At 31.8% G+C, this 16,484-nt stretch overlaps 3 protein-coding genes across 4 annotated transcripts; 1 reads left to right on the top strand and 2 right to left on the bottom strand.

Annotated features, from left to right (window-relative positions):
- Positions 1-1,606: 1,606 nt before the first annotated feature.
- Bma-hst-2 (Heparan sulfate 2-O-sulfotransferase protein, putative) lies at positions 1,607-4,049 on the top strand (the record flags this gene model as incomplete). Its single annotated transcript, XM_001897094.2, has 6 exons — positions 1,607-1,789; positions 2,050-2,261; positions 2,520-2,655; positions 3,019-3,116; positions 3,336-3,499; positions 3,835-4,049. 6 exons carry the CDS (start codon positions 1,607-1,609, stop codon positions 4,047-4,049), a joined length of 1,008 nt encoding a protein of 335 aa, XP_001897129.2.
- A 1,150-nt stretch (positions 4,050-5,199) lies between these two features.
- On the bottom strand, positions 5,200-13,586 carry Bma-rpoa-2 (DNA-directed RNA polymerase, beta subunit family protein; the record flags this gene model as incomplete). The annotated part of the gene is made up of 20 exons (XM_043082756.1): positions 5,200-5,370; positions 5,890-6,003; positions 6,112-6,309; positions 6,777-6,885; positions 7,077-7,155; positions 7,422-7,605; positions 7,769-8,027; positions 8,328-8,412; positions 8,491-8,593; positions 8,916-9,157; positions 9,485-9,743; positions 10,002-10,248; positions 10,513-10,689; positions 10,786-11,066; positions 11,161-11,291; positions 11,405-11,525; positions 11,959-12,144; positions 12,534-12,656; positions 12,950-13,093; positions 13,410-13,586. 20 exons carry the CDS (start codon positions 13,584-13,586, stop codon positions 5,200-5,202), a joined length of 3,390 nt encoding a protein of 1,129 aa, XP_042938690.1.
- A 1,039-nt stretch (positions 13,587-14,625) lies between these two features.
- On the bottom strand, positions 14,626-16,398 carry Bma-cfim-1 (the record flags this gene model as incomplete). Of its 2 annotated transcripts, XM_001897096.2 has the most annotated exons (6): positions 14,626-14,650; positions 14,919-15,109; positions 15,230-15,319; positions 15,463-15,526; positions 15,728-15,928; positions 16,277-16,398. In XM_001897096.2, the coding sequence occupies 6 exons, from the start codon at positions 16,396-16,398 to the stop codon at positions 14,626-14,628; spliced, it is 693 nt and encodes a 230-aa protein (XP_001897131.1). The 2 variants fall into 2 exon arrangements, with proteins under 2 accessions (XP_001897131.1, XP_042938689.1); XM_043082755.1 differs by lacking the exon at positions 16,277-16,398 and having other exon boundaries at positions 15,728-15,846.
- Positions 16,399-16,484: the final 86 nt, after the last annotated feature.

Here is a 16,484-nt window from a genome sequence, read left to right as displayed (position 1 = left end):
AATGTAATACAATTGGTAGTAGTCACGTCGTTATACGTGAGACAAGCGTCAAACGTGAGAAACGTGAATTAGCTATGTGAGACTTATAATGCAGAATTGATCTGATCTATTCCTCAGTTTAGCTTAATATTGATTCAAATCGAAGCAAATGTTTTTTGACTGTTTGAAATTTCTGGAATATGCCATACCGTATAATATGTAATGTGATCTTATTAATTCTTCATACTTCTTCGTCATTTCAGAATGACAAAAGATGAATTTAATGACAACAAGTTAAATTTAAATTGTGAAAAACAACATTAATGTATAATCAGTAAAAGACTGATTATAAGGTGAAGAAAAGAGGAGCATTTCAGTTCTTAATATTAATTATAACTTGAAATGCAGTTTTAGGATAGAAATTCATAATAATTTGAAATTAAAATAAATTAAGAAATAAAACTTCAAAATAACTCAAAGTTCAAAGAAATTGGAAATATTATAATACTTTATGAAAATTTATAATTGACGATTGAATTAAAGTGTTTAAGTTGAAACAGAACTGAATTAAGTGAAATTGTTCCATCATCGACAAGTATTTTAAAATGAAATGAAAATAATGGACCGATTTAATTTGTTTTATTTAAATGCCTAAAAGACAGATTATTTGATCTTCTTTTGTCTAGAAGAAAGAGTCCCTTATTGATTAATACTGATAATTAAATCTTAAATTAGAAATTTATAATTTCAGCCACCGAAAAACGAATTAAGACAAGGGGTTACCTCTTTCCAATGATCGTTTCACATCTCGATATCCCGTTTTCTGGATTAATTATGTTTCTCCGTTGCCTGTCCAGTTTTCCGGTGAGGTTTCCGGATTCGTTTTGACTCGTTCCTTGAAGTGGTTAGTAAGGAGATAGTTTTTAGTTTGAGATATGTTTATGTTAAATTTCATTTTCACTTTTATTCCTTCACCCTTGCTTTGAGATGGAATTCACTTGATCGATGAATTAACCAGTGTTTTATATATATATATAAATTTTTACTTCACGTCAGATATAAAAAATCATTTTTATCTTTGACTTACACTTTGCAGTTAGCTTAATTATAATTATTGAAGGTATGACTTCAGTACAATATGCAAGTAGAACGATTTATCATTAAAATTAGTGGCATAAATGTTAAGGTAAATCATCAAAGTTTTCAATGCTAACAATTCAAAATATGAAAGTGAGATATTGCTGTTAGCAAAAGAAATGCTTTTTGCCCAAATAAATGTATAAGTTACGACTTTTTACGGTACTTTTCTTATCATTAAATTTATCATTGAATTTACGATACTTTTCTTATCGTAAGTTACGGCTGTTTACTGATACTTATAATGTTGCACTACTACTTACGTGTGATCAGTGTTCCCGATTTTTTTTCTTTTCTAAGTCGTGAATTGAGCTCATTTAGGTAGTATTGTTTAAATGAAATAAAGATGTCTTCCTACTTCTTATTAATTTGGAAAACTTACCAGACTGTCACATTAACTTTTAACAATATTGTTACCATAATTAAGTGATATGATATAATACTCTTCAAAATTGAAATATTCGCTTTGTTTACAGGTTTTGATCTGTTGATGATAACGAAATTCCAATGGATAGTTATCAATTTGGCACTAGTGTTGTTTTTTTTTATTTATATCAATTTACACTCCAAGTCTTTATGCTTAACAAGTCTCAGTCAGCAACGAAAAGTTGATGAACGGGATAGGAAGTATGAAAAATTATCATATGCATCATCAATTGTGATATATAACCGAGTAAGATTTATTGAAACATAAAGAAAAAAAAAATAAAACATGTTGAAATTCTAAATGCTGGAATTTAGATAATAAAATAATCTCAGTATGCAAAGAAAAATATAGATGTTACTATAAGCAAGAAAACCAATAGTTACGAATAAATTTTATGTTGGGGATTTAATCGCAAAAGAAAAAATTTGAATTATTCGAATTAATAGTTTTAGATGGTCAGTTATTTGACTCTAAAAATTAGCGGCAAATTAGAATGTATTTTGTAGATCCCGAAAACTGGTTCAACAACACTTACCAATGCCATAATGTATAATTTATGTCATCATAATGGCTTCAATGTGATCCATTTGAATTTAACCAGAAATCGTTATCTGATGAATATTGTGGATCAACGACGATTTATTGATAATATCACCAATTGGAAAGAGCGAATACCTGCTATTTATCATGGCCATGTTGCCTTCATTAATTTTAATCGGTGCATTTTCATTTATTTATTTATTTATTTTTTCATATAAAAAATATCAAGCAGTTATTCATCTTTGGCTATTATTTTAGGAGATAATTTGGTGTAACATCTAATTGTCCATTTTATGACATATTTAATTTGTCACTTTGTTAATAAAACTAACCGAGATATCATACTTAGATTTTGTGTAAAATTATCTAAGTTTTTCATGTCAGGGTTCTTTAGATTACGCTGTCTGAACTAATAAATTCGAAGAGCATATTTTAGATTTGGTCTTCCAAACCCGGTGTACATAAATTTAATACGAGAACCTCTGGATCGGTTGATATCTTATTATTATTTTCTTCGTTATGGTGATAATTATCGTGTTGGATTAAAAAGAAGTCGAGCAGGGAACAATGAGGTGAATCCAATTTATTTCTCAATTATACGTTCTCGTTTTTGCGCTCATTGCTTAAGTTTCATGTAATTTCTTTACTCTTATTCATCACCCTAATCAATAAGTAAAAAAAGAAAAAAATTATAGATACAAGTTTAACATCATAAACATCGTCTTGTATTTTGATTAATATTCATTTGTTTATGAATCTCTAATTCCTTCTGCAGGCATAGCTGAAATTACCTCATTATCCAATTCATCCATATAGACACAGTTAGTTTGTACCTTCAAGAAAGGAATATAACAGCAAAGGCTCATTTATTAAATACATTGATTAAGTAAACTATATATGTTTTGAAAGTCAAACTTATTTAAGGTACTTTTCAGACGTTTGATCAGTGCATTGAGCGGAAAGGACATGATTGTGATATGAAGCAAATGTGGCTACAAATTCCATATTTTTGTGGCACACATCATTTCTGCAGGTAAGATAGGAAACGTCGCATATGAATGGTTCTTTTTTTCTCTCTAATTTTCATTACTCATTTTTGCTTTGAAGTTTTCTTTAATTTTAGTTTCTTTAATCGCTTTCTTACTTAGCCTATTTTTCATTTTTTTTTTTTCCTCAAAATAATTCACATATGCTTTTTGCTTTGTTATGGTATGGAATTATTTTTACTACTTTTATTGAATGATTGTTTTAGTGAAGTGGGAAACAACCGTGCATTAGAACAAGCCAAAGTTAATCTTATCAATTATTATTTGCTAGTTGGTTTGAGCGAACAAATGCGACATTTCATCGAATTGCTAGAGTTACTGTTGCCAACATTTTTTCGTGATGCATTGAAGAATTTCGACTCGCTTGATGGTTAGTTTACTTCCTCTGTGTTCTTTATTAGACCAATATGAGTGTTTAAGTTAGAAGTAAAAAGATGAATTCCGGTGCACTGTAAGAAGTATTAAAGTCTTTATAGATAGATTAACAGAATTTTGAGATTTTTTAGGTAGAGCTGCTATGACGATCTATAGTAACTTCTATAATTTCTACTTTATTCTCTTCATGCCGTTTCCTCATATGATATGAATGCAAAGATATATTCAAAAACGCAACGAATCAAACCATAAAATGTTCACAGAGCGAATTTCAATGTTTTTCTGTCGATATTTTAGTAAATGTGAGAGTTATAAGATTTGCCTTTTTAGAAAAGCATGCAAATTTGCGGCACACAAACCTTAAAATACCTCCCAATAAAGCAACAGTTGAAGCAATTCGTAAGAATCCAATATACATTATGGAGCGTGAATTCTATGATTTTGCTCAAAAACAGTTCAATGAAATGAGACGAAGAGTGCTAGACGAGTCAGCAAATGAATTGCTTCCACCGCAGTTTCATTATGAAAAAATCAAACCGGTATAAAGGCATCATGATGATAATTCACTCAAACGATTACGATACTTCGTAGACGACTGTCTAAGTGTCCAGTCCTGTACCAAGTTCAACCAAAAAAAAAGCTAGAAAGAGGAATATCGAAATCGATGTGCTCCAAAGATACTACACTTTTGCAAACAGTGATGTAATTGAAGATATCAGTTTAATTTGTATGACTTCGATGAAAACAGATGGAGAATGCTAGTATTTTTTAGCAATACGTGGTGCTAAAACGTGTTAGAACGTGCAAGGTTACTTTATATGCAAAGACTTCTTGGATTCTACAGATAATTAGCCTTCCTTTTTTATACTACACTCTTCAAGTAAAGTAAAGTTATGCAAATGTATTTCTCAGCACAAGCACAAATATAATGCTGACTTTTTTCTGCAATAAAACTCATTGGCATGCATATGCATTCCAAAATGCTACCTACCTCTCTTATTAGGAAGCACTGACAGTTGCATTGTTCTCCCCAAATCAATGTTACGTTGTACTTAATTTGTGCTGCGTTACTTCACGTGTACATAAACATCACTCGAACTGTTCCTTCAATCTGAATAAAATCCAATTTTAACTGAAATTGACAACTTCGGCAAATCGTTTAAAGGATAATGTTTGCTGAGAACATTTTGAAGTGATTGTAACAGCTTTTTTGGTAAAATTAACTTGCTGACTGACAATATAGACAAAGAAAGAAGCGTTTTTCAATGTAGCGTTTTATGCAACACAGTTATCAACAATTTCAACAAGATATGAAATTTTGTTACCATTTATGACCAGGTTGATTAGTTTCATTTATGTCTCAACAAAAAGATTTGATTTTAAGTAGCATTAAAGTAGTTCACAGGGATAATTTATGCAACAAAAAAAAAAAATGATGGATGCAATTTAGAAGAAAATCCACTTTTAACATTATAATAAATTTAAGTATTTTTAAAAATGAACAGATCAAATTTTCCGTAGCAAAATTTTCGCTAGCTGTTATAAAGAACTGTTTCATAAAAGGAAGCACAATAATGAAACAATTAGCACCGTACTTTTTAAAATCATCTCAAATACTTCACAGTTCATTAGCACGTAACAAAATACCCGTCCATGAAATGAGCAAAGAAAAGAGAAACAAAAGAGTGGGACAAGTTATTGGGATAAGTTCGCTGGATGCTTCACTGAAATCTGTAGGCGAACATTCATTGCTGCAAGTTCAGCAGCCAAATAGCGAAAAACCCGAGGGACTTCGACCGGACAGACCTGATCATCCTTGCCACATAGCAAACACATTTCACGTTCACTGTGATTTACAACAGAATTCTAAAAATTTTTCGATCATTTTCAAAAATGACTACAATCAAACTGAGTAGTTAAACAAGATTTCATTATTAACATTACCAGATGTTCGCCCATATATGGTAACATTTCTATTCAGTTAGAACAATTTTAAGTGAAGCAATCCAAAATCAAAAAAAAAAAAGAAAAAAAAAATCACGATAGTGCAATAATTAATAGCATAATTGTGATAACCGGTCTAGATTCCTTCAAAAGTATTTAATTACCCATCTACCATTAATTTTTACTTCCGATATGATCGGATGAAAATGTAATTCCATTTTAACTTGGCAAGTTAGAACTTAATTAAAAATTGTTTAGGCTCATTACCAGAAGTAGGACTCCCTAAAAGTTTTAAAGTAAACTAGTAAATCTAATAAATAGCTTATGAATGTTTCCTCTAACCAATATTTTTGGAATATTATCTGAAGTCATATTCTTCTGGTCATAAGCAATATTTTTTGTTATGAATGATAAAAGAGGGATAAATATTTTCAAACTAACTTCACTATTTCGACGTTCCGACAGCATCTTTGAACATCGAAGAGTTGATATCATTGAACCACAACGCGCACAAATGTGCGCGATATCTCGGTCGGAACAATTGAAAAGACGATCCTGAAATATATTACTCAAATCCTATTGAAATGCTATTGAAAAGAATTGAAAATTTTTTTCAAAAGTTTTTTAAGCTAATTTCTCTTCAGGAATTTTAAATTTAGCTACCTGCAAAGTGAACGCGGCTCCGTGAGCGATCATTGCATCACGTTCCATTTCACCAAATCTAATTCCACCACCTTTCTTACGACCTTTCACTGGCTGTAACGTCACCGGATCTGTTGGGCCAGTTGATCGTACTTGAAATTTATCAGCAATCATATGTCTCAGTCGCTGATAATATACAATTCCAAAAAAAATTTGAACCTGAAAAATTTTTTATTTTTGCAAATTAACTAAAAACGTAAAAAAAAGGAAATATTTTGCTCGGCGTCAAAAACTTTGACAAATACACTTGAACTACACCAAGTATAGTGCCTCCAAAATAACATACGCAAACTTAAGAATGTGCTATTAATCAGTATTAAACTCCAAACGATATTATAAAAAAGATATGGATGACACCATGGAAAGTGAAAAAATCTAAGAGTATATGTAACAGTCTAATATTTAAGAAAAAACAATCCAAAACGAAAACATTATATCGCCGTAACTGTAGGATGCAGCAGTTTTCGTGAAAGACAAAGTTGTAAAAACAAAATATAACGTAAAATTTAAAGAATAAACAGGTTAACAAATTCAAATAAACAGGCACAAGTTGTTTAAATTTTAAGCAAAGGAAAGTCAAAATAAACAAATAATTGTCATTGGGAAAGAAATTATTAACAACTTACTTCCAATTCTCGACCATCAACACCGGAATACATCGTTTCATTTCCATAGTAATTGTATCCAGCACGAACAAGAAGTTGTCCAAAGTGATCAATAGCGGTTTTTTTCTCACTTAATCAATTACCATCAGCAATGAACTTTCGTTTTTATCTCATGCTTTTTACCTTATTTCTTCATCTCTAGCCAAGATCATGCACCATTCCTTTTTTAAATTATCAATTTATGAAATTGAAAATAAAATTGTAATTTTTTATTCCACAAAATCCGCAGACTAAAAAAAAAAAAAAAAAAAAAAAAAATACTTGAAAACAAATGGTGAAGAATCATACGTAGAACCATGCATAGCTCCTGCTTTACCAGCCATACTTTCAATCATCATTCCTGAAAAACAATTTTTAGAAATTTGTGGAAACGTTTGCAGCATCGCATCTGTCTGTATTTTAGTAAGCTATTGAAAAATTAAGCACTCCCTAATAAAATATGAAACACTCAGATACTTCAAATCATTTAAATCAAATTTACAATTGTAAGTATTATTCATCATCTTTAAAAAGTTAACATTATGAAAATTCCAAAAATCAATTAACAAAAAATTAGTATTCAACCATAAATAAAAAGATGAAAAAAAAAAAAAAAAAAAAACATGCCAATTGTCATTCGAGATGGAAAACCGTGCGGATTGAAAATAATATCAGGAACCATTCCAGACTCTGAAAATGGCATTGACTCGGTAGGCCATAAGAAAGAATTAATACCTTTTTGACCATGCCTTGATGCAAATTTATCACCAATTATTGGATTACGCTGTGTACGCCACTGAATCAATGCATGCTGAAAAGAGAGTAGATATAGAAATTAGATTGCTAATTAAACTAATGACCTGCAACAAGTATTTCCAACCTGGGAAGTTTTTAAGGACTATATGAAGCCATGCATCTACTAATTAAACTTCATAGTAATCGTACAGAAAAATATAACTGAATTGAAAACTTACACATTTACCCTTACTATTGCCGATATGCTCGCCTTCTTCAACAATCCTTACCGAACCACAGAATGCCGCTTCCGCGTATTTGTATTTATGAACTTTATAATTGTTCGTATCAATTTCATATACCGAGTAATATGGATCACCTTCCATGTACAGACGTCCAGGAATCGGTAAACCATCAAGACCTATCGTCTTTTGAGGATTTTTAGGATCACATAAAAATACTAAGCTCTCTGTGGGTCGTCCTTCGGTTAAATTTATCCTGACATGTTACAAATTATGACGCATAAGTTGCCGGAATTTTCATTCGTCATAGTTTATGCTATAGACTATTATAGATTTTTCCAAAACAAAGAAATTATGTATATTTAGCCTCACATAAATCTAAAATTCAGATCGATAATTGACATTTTCACTGTCACATCAGACTAAGTATACCACCATAACTGTTAGTACGACAAGTTTCCTAATTTATAATACATTTAGTTAGTCACTATCTCTAAAATTACTTCAAATTCATCAAGCCAGCATAATGCCGAAAAATTATAAAAGATCAAAGCACCTTTCTACTTTAACAATACTACCATGAGCAAAACCACGTTCATATGAACTCTTATTAATAACCATGGCATCTTCCATATCATAACCTGGAAAAAAAAAGTGATAGCGAGATAATTCCTTTTTATTTCCGAACTAAACACTTACTAATTTAAAACTAAAATTACCGGTATATGATATAACTGCAACGCATGCATTTGTTCCCAACGGATACTCATCAATACCATATTTCTCATAAGGGTCTGGTTTTACGATAGGATTTTGAGGGAACTAAAAAAAATGAACACCTCTTTTAAAATTCCAAAATTATTTTCTCCTTAAAAAACGACAGCTATGCAAGCAGAAAACAGACATGACAATCGTCATTTACTTGAAATATACAAGCAAACACTGCTTTAAAATGCAACCCCATAAAAAGTCACATTTCTTCAACAAATGCTGTCTTCCTTTTCCCTGTTTATTTGTCTTGTAATATCAAAGTATTTACATATTACCATAAGTACTCCCATAAATGCATAATTTCATTTTCTGCTATCATGCATTCATTTGCATGCTCGTGTTCAGATTGCTTAAATATTTAGGATAACATTACCTGGAGACGATACATTTTATTGTCGGCTCGATAATTCCATGCATGAACAGGTATTCCCATTGTTTGCTTACCCATTTGACATTGATAAACATTCCTTGGCGATTGATTATGATCAGGAAATGGTATTAGGTTAGCAGCAAAACTAAACAAACAGCTGGGATGAATTTCTTGGTGCATTGTTACATTAGGCTCTGCTTCCTCTGGGTCGATACAAATTGATAAGTATACTTGCTCGAACGTTCCTGAAAACTCGAATAAAACTGAAAAAACCGCCAAACATATTTGAGATATAGCATTCAACTTATCCTGCTTTCTTAATTTGAAAGACATATTTTACTAATTCCACAACATTTTACAACTTCTCAAGTCTTCTTCAGATGCAACTGAAAATCATAGAGCTTTTGGCTCATTATCTCCCAACCAAGTTGATTAATTTTTAACATAACTCTAAATCGAAAATTGATAAAGTACAAATTTCCTAATACAGCGTATCGAAAATCTTAACTTAAATCCTAAAACAACTTCATGCTTTTGAAATAAAACAGTTAAAAAACGATAGAAGATTTTACCTATGAATTCAATTCGATTTGACGGAAGATATCTCACTGGTCGTATGAGACGTGCAGGCTCGGTAAAAATGTACAGACCGGGATATTGCACCAAAATGTTAATTGGATCAATAGATTTTTGCACTAGAATTATTTCAGCGCAAGAGGGTAAGCGAACATCATCTGATACTTTCAAAAAACGTAACTGTCGTTCGATATGTGACGCCTCTGATTGCGAGATATAGCCAACAAATTTTCCATCTACCAAAACGGGATACATCTGAAAAAAAAAAAAAAAAAATGAATTCCTAAAAAAAATGTTGTGCGAGACTATTGTGTTAATTTGAAGCAATTTTATGAGAATATCACAATTACTGAATTTCCGTACAAGTAATTGCCTCACAAGAAATATTAAGTATGCTATGAAACTCTATAAATATTCATTCTAGATTATTACCCTGTTTTTGATTTTCTAACGGTAATCAAGTCGAAGTTTGAAACAAATAGGTTTGGTATAATATGGAAAATAGACACGTACAGATTCTGCAGGCAGTAATATGACGGCGGAATGACCAACCATCCCTAACTCCCCAAGCAACTTCGGTAGTTCACTGGTATTCGAATAATGTGTAACAATGCGTACGCTTGCCGTAACGTGATTCAATAAACCACATGGAGCACCATCAGGAGTATGCACTGGACATATGAAGCCCCAAGCTTCGGGACGTAATTTACGTACATCTGTGGTACGCATTTCCATGAAAAATGCGCCTCGATGGATCGCTCTAAAATAGAATTAACAGACTTCAAAAAAGTTTCTCGATAGAACTTTTTTATAAATACTACTATTTGAAAAAGGAAAGAAAACTTCCATAATTTCTGTTAAACAAATGCAAAAGTCGAAAAAAGATTAAATATAACTTCATAACCAGCATCATAAGCTTCTTGTGAAAGCTCGCGGTTATAGCTGATAACCATTTTTGTAGATGTAACGAATCTGACAGTTAAAGATTGTGTAGACCAAATTTTAGATGAAAAGAAAATCATACCGGAAATGAGAAACAAATCGAAGTTGATTAATTCTTTCAGCAATCACCGAAAATCCATTATTTTGCTGCAATGTCAAGCCTCCCTTGGTGATTAAATTGCCGGTAGCAATGAAATACTCCAAACCTCGCGTTATTTCTCCTGATCGTTGCGTGCCCATCGCACGAATCAACTCATGACTAAAACATATAAGCAAGTTACTTTACAAACAATATGTCTTAGAATAAATTACTGAAGAAAAATTTTAAAACTTTATTTTGAAAGTGAGCATAAACCTCGATAAAAGGAAACTTTCTGCTTTACGCTTTGCTTCGAGTTCAATTTTCCTTCGTGCAATACTCAATGTATTTTCCAAACGTTCTCGTATAATCAAAAGAAGTATATGACCAGATACTGCAGCTTCTTGAAACTGTGGATTATCTGGTGATTCAGCAGCACATTCACCTTTCGCCAGAGCTATCAGTTTCTGAGCCATATACGACAGGAGGAAAAATTTGTCTTCATCATTATCCAGATGTATTGCAACACAAACGCGAAGTAAAAAACGACCAACATCCTGAAACACACTGTTTTTTCTGACCCATTCTTAATCCTTAAATTGCATTTAGGATATAAAAAAAAAATTACTGAAGGATGTATATTACACTTACTTCAGAAATTTCCCATGGACCAACACGATCTTGAGTAGCTACTCGGAACCTAGCACCAATAGCAGTGAGTGCTGTTTTTTGATTCACTACACCATCATCGTTGCATAATGCCAACATTGCAGTTACGCATCCTGAAATAGTATTCTAGTTTCCCATTTACGGACATATCAGTAAAGAATTTGCATATTAACTCTATAACAATATAAAGTAATGATAAAGACAGTCAATTACGAATATATTTTACCTTTCCAAAAGTGATCGCCAGGTCGACATCTGATCATATGTTCCATGATACATTGATCATTCATCGATGTTAATGATTTGATGACGTACATAAATGGCAAATAAAATAATTCACGTCGATACTGAAATATTTTTCATTGAAATCAAATGCACAAGCAAAAAAAAAAAAAAAAAAAAATCAAGTAGATTCGCTAAATTAAATCACATACATTGAATTAAATATTCTGAAGAAAAACTTTGAAGAAAATTTTGATGGACGATCAATCTTCAGCACCCTTTTAAGTGACCAATTATAAAGACAGACAAATTTAATGAATAAATTTATTCAAATGAAAAAATTCAATATGCATTTGTTACTCAATTTCACTTTTTTTTTCTTTTTTTTTGATCGTTTATAAACTCATTCGTTACTACACATTAATTACTATAGATAAGAATTCACTATACAGTACTAAAATAAGAAATGATACCTGGACAATACCACAAACTATACTATCATCACATAAAAAGATGACCAAAAAAGTTTATTAAATTCAATAAATAAAAGGTGATTACCTGCAAAGCAATAACAATAGTACCACTCTCAAGATAATGAAGCGTCATCATAACAGCCGAATAATTTCCTCGTACACATCGAATCATCATCCCATATTGCGTAAATAAAGGTCCTTTTTCACGAAATGAACGCCTTACTATTCCTATCGGATAATTCCGACGATTTGCAACCAAAAGACGTATCACCTATTTATTTGAAAAATTCGATTTAAAATTAGGAAATGGTTTAGAGATTTCAAACTACCAAAACATCTAATTCGTTTTTTTTGGCATACGAGATATTAGAAAACTCTATCATCATGTTACTAAAAAATAGAAAATGATTGGTTGATTAATGCATATAAATAAAATAAAGCCAATTCTTTTAATCATTTCTTCTTTTTCCTATTTTAATCTACCTTTTTACTGGCTTATAATACATTATAATTTGTCACCTAATGTTAGTATTCATAGAGTTAAAATAATATTTGACTACCATACCAAAGCTTCGTAGCAAAAGTAACAATCTTCAATGCAAATCCATGGAAACCAAGACAATGTCTAAAAAAAATTTTTTTTAGAAGAAAATGTTGTACCTTCTCAGTCCCTTTACATATGAAATAACCGCCTTTTTCAGTTCCTTCTTCACCATGCGCTACTAGCTGTTCTCTTGTCAACCATCGCAAATGGCATCTGTTTGATTTCAACATTATGGGAACCTAAAATATATCTTATTTATAGAAAAATGAATTTGTGGATATACAGTTCAACAAGTTTAAGACTACTCTCTGCTACTGTTACAGCATATTGAAAATTTAAAAATGCTAAACGATTTCCCACTTTAATATGTTTTGGTGTATAATCGAAAATGAAAGATTTAATTGTCACTCACAACGCTAACAGAACACCAACTAATAAATAGAAAAAAAAAAAAAAACACAATTAAAAATGTAGTCAAAATAAGCAGTACGACATGGTAAATTTGCAAAAAAAAAAAAATGCTTCCACCAACCTCACCAACAATAACTTCACAAAAATCCATCTTAACGCCATTCAAGCGTATTTCTACGCTTACTTTTAATGGCCCCCTATAGGTTAAGCCACGTTGCCTGCATTCTGAAGGAAACAGTTTTAACGAATCAACCACAGAAGAACCCTATAAGAAAAAGAACATGGAATATTTCACTGAACTTCATACCACAAACAATTCCTTCTTTCACTCTCACCTTCTCTCTAATACATAACCAAGGCAAACCTGCCATATTGTCTCACAGTTTAAATCATCCTTTTTAATCCATCCGTTTAAAAGCAACACATTATTATTAAAGAGCTCATTAATTCATAAAAATAAACTCAACAACAAATCAAAAAAGATTTCTAAGCAATATCGTCTTAGTCGGTCTTATACTATCCTAATGCGATGTATCTGGATGAATTCATGAATTACCTCAGAATTCAAAATTACAATTTACCTGTTTCACTTCAACCATTGGATAACCAAGCTGGGCACTGGTATAACGCAATTCCACAGCTTCTCCAGTTGGAAGTCGGAATTTCTCGGCCGGTACATCTAAAGCAGCCAAATGTATTCCTTTTTCAGCCAAATAATCGAACGATTCCACATGATATGAAGCAACATCACAATCCATTGTTAATTATAATAATAATAATTGCATTCGTATTCCGAATCGAAGAATGAGATAAACACTTCTTAAACAGGCAAACACAAATGTCATATAGCTAATGCAACCTTATTAAATATTTCAAGCTATCCAACTATCTAATCACGCGTTAAAAAATAAATACACTAAAGAATCGAAAAATCAAATCGAGACTGCCCATTTCACAAAAATAAACTTCAACTTTCCGTGATGCTAACTTAAATCTAAACTTGAAAGGGCGGTGCGCATGGTATGATAGGCCTAAAGGATAGCATCGATTCTGCAGCATATATCACTTCCCAATACCTGATAATAACTCCGCACAGACCCTGGTATAGCTTTAAGTATAATAACTCCGCACAATCTCTGGTATAGCTTTAAGTTTAACTGACAAGCAAAAACTCGACCAAATATTCAGATTTCATTTTGTCTCACGCTCAGTTCCAAATTTTCAGTATTAAAGAAGAAATCTAAAGTGTAGCGCCTTTTCACCCCTTTAAATTTCGATTCCATATATCCACTACCATTAGAGCCTTACTGCTTCAACAGAAACTGAATATATTTATTAATACTTGGAAAGTAGTATAGAGATTCACACAAGAAAGGTTTTCTTGTTGATTTAACTGCAGTTTGCGTACACCCGTATATATGTGCAAGTATGAGTAAGCTTACATTACCATGTATCAGATACACTTTTAATAAATATCGGAAAAACTCCAAATTTGAAGGATTTTTGTTGCATATCAGGATAGCCAACCTTTAATATAATTCATTTTTTGAAAATAAATATGTTAATAAACAAACATGTTAATAGTCTGAATTTGTTAGTCTTCTGGAGATCTCAAAAACAAGAGAAAATATTTAAATTGGATTACATCACCAAAGCTAAACATGTACAACGAAAATTTTCAACAAAAAATAAGTCTAAAAAACATATAACATTTAGGAAAAAATTCATCCAGCTTCTCCAAAATTTCGTCAGCCTCTTTTCCTCGTACTTCACGTCAGGCACAATAAACTCAAAGTTTCATGGCGTATACAGAAAATTGAATCTAAAAGTATAAAACAAATAGCATTTTGATCAAACTGGAATAATTGGTCCTTTAATTTCAGTCAATATTAACAATAATGTTTTCCACAAAGCATGATTCTAATAAAAACATACTGTTACTCATTACAAATACCAAGCAACATCAGAATAATACTATGAAAACTTGAAATACCAAATTCCAACAGTAAGAGAAAGAGTGGGAAAAAACGGAAAGAGATTGCCGACAAAGTCATAACTAATAAACAATGTAATAATGCAGACACTCTCACCTGCTAAGAACCTGTGGAAGGCTTGCAATCAAATTGCCGTAACCAGTTGAGTTGTCGTACAACTCAAAAAGCGGTGCGGCTACAAGTTTGTAATTTTTCGGCACAGCAAAAAGTGCTCGTTCCGGAAGTTGAACAAGAAATAATTTCGTTTGCTCTTTTGGCTTTGTAACATGTGCAGGAATATATGGATACTAAACGTTTCACAATTTTTCCTTTTTTTTTTAGACGAATATTATTAGAGCAGAAAAATTTTGATTGAAAATTACATATCCAAGAAAGATCCATCGCAAAAATGAGAATGTAATCTATACCCTAGGTGGATCGAAATTCGGACGCCACCAATTACCAATAACGTCTTCAATAGTCCATAAGTCTTTGGCACCATCTTGTCGTCCTAGTGTCTAGAAATCAAAATGGAAATGTAAGCAAATAAATGTTAGAATGAAACATCAAACAGAACAAAATGGCTGCCAGCATTAAATGGTTCTGTGTTGCTGAACTTATTTAAGAGAAACAAAATAAGAGACAAAAGTCGTACACTCACTTCAGTAAGTAATCGTTTTAACCCTTCAACTTCATCTTCTCCGGGATTTAATTCACCACCTGGCCTAGAAAATGAAATTTTGTATTAACTACATGAGATCACTAGCGAAGCTGATACAATTATCTTTCAGCAATCTACAGAAATGTTAACAAGACTCGAACTTGTTATTCGTGTAACCTTTTTATATTAATGATTTACTCCCTTTCTGAAATTAAAGAAATTTAATTTACTTTTAAGGTAGGTAAGATATGTTTATGAAACTTACAATTTGAAAAACGTAGTACCAATTTGCAATAATAGCACATGAGGTAAGGAATGTTCATGAACGAGCAGAACACCTTCAACCGATCGACGCATTCCAATTTTTTCGTACTCTTCACGCATACGTTGAAATCGTGCCTGCACTGAATGGTCCCGTTCAGCTTGTGGATCTTTCGTCCCAAAGGTGTAATTCGTCAGTGGATACCTCAAATACTTATTTTAACGATTTTATATACATGAAATTGACAAAGTAATTGTTAAAATTCCCAGAAATCATAATCGAATAACTTCATTAAAACCACATTTTCATAATCGTAATTAACAATTACAAATCTTCGCAGATGAAATTATCAATTTATTTCGTTTGGTTTATCAACGCTCCTATCCGCATCATCCTTTCTTTCATCTTCTTGTCTTCTCCAACCCTGTCTTTTTTTTAAAGCAATTTTTGTGTTTCAAAGACTCAAATTACAAAAACTAAATCCCTTTTCGCAACTTGATTGTTGCTAGCAAGAGAAAGAAATGTATTTTTAACATAAACGGAAAATGTTACAAATTGATAGCTCGATCAATGCTATTACGAGTATCATTTGGTTTTTTCAATGTAACTGGAGTGGTAACAACTTTCTGTGGTCGAGTAGCAACAGGCCATCCCGTCCGTGACATCCCCGTCATTTCACTAAAACCATGTTTCTTATTTTAATTCATCAACATTTATCTGCAAACATCAACTTCAACCCTAAGTTATGGGCTCCGTAAAA

The sequence above is a fragment of the Brugia malayi genome (assembly GCF_000002995.4).
Source record: "Brugia malayi strain FR3 genome assembly, contig: Bm_008, whole genome shotgun sequence".
Classification (NCBI taxonomy): Eukaryota; Metazoa; Nematoda; class Chromadorea; order Rhabditida; family Onchocercidae; genus Brugia; species Brugia malayi.
This window is presented reverse-complemented; position numbering and strand designations above follow the sequence as displayed.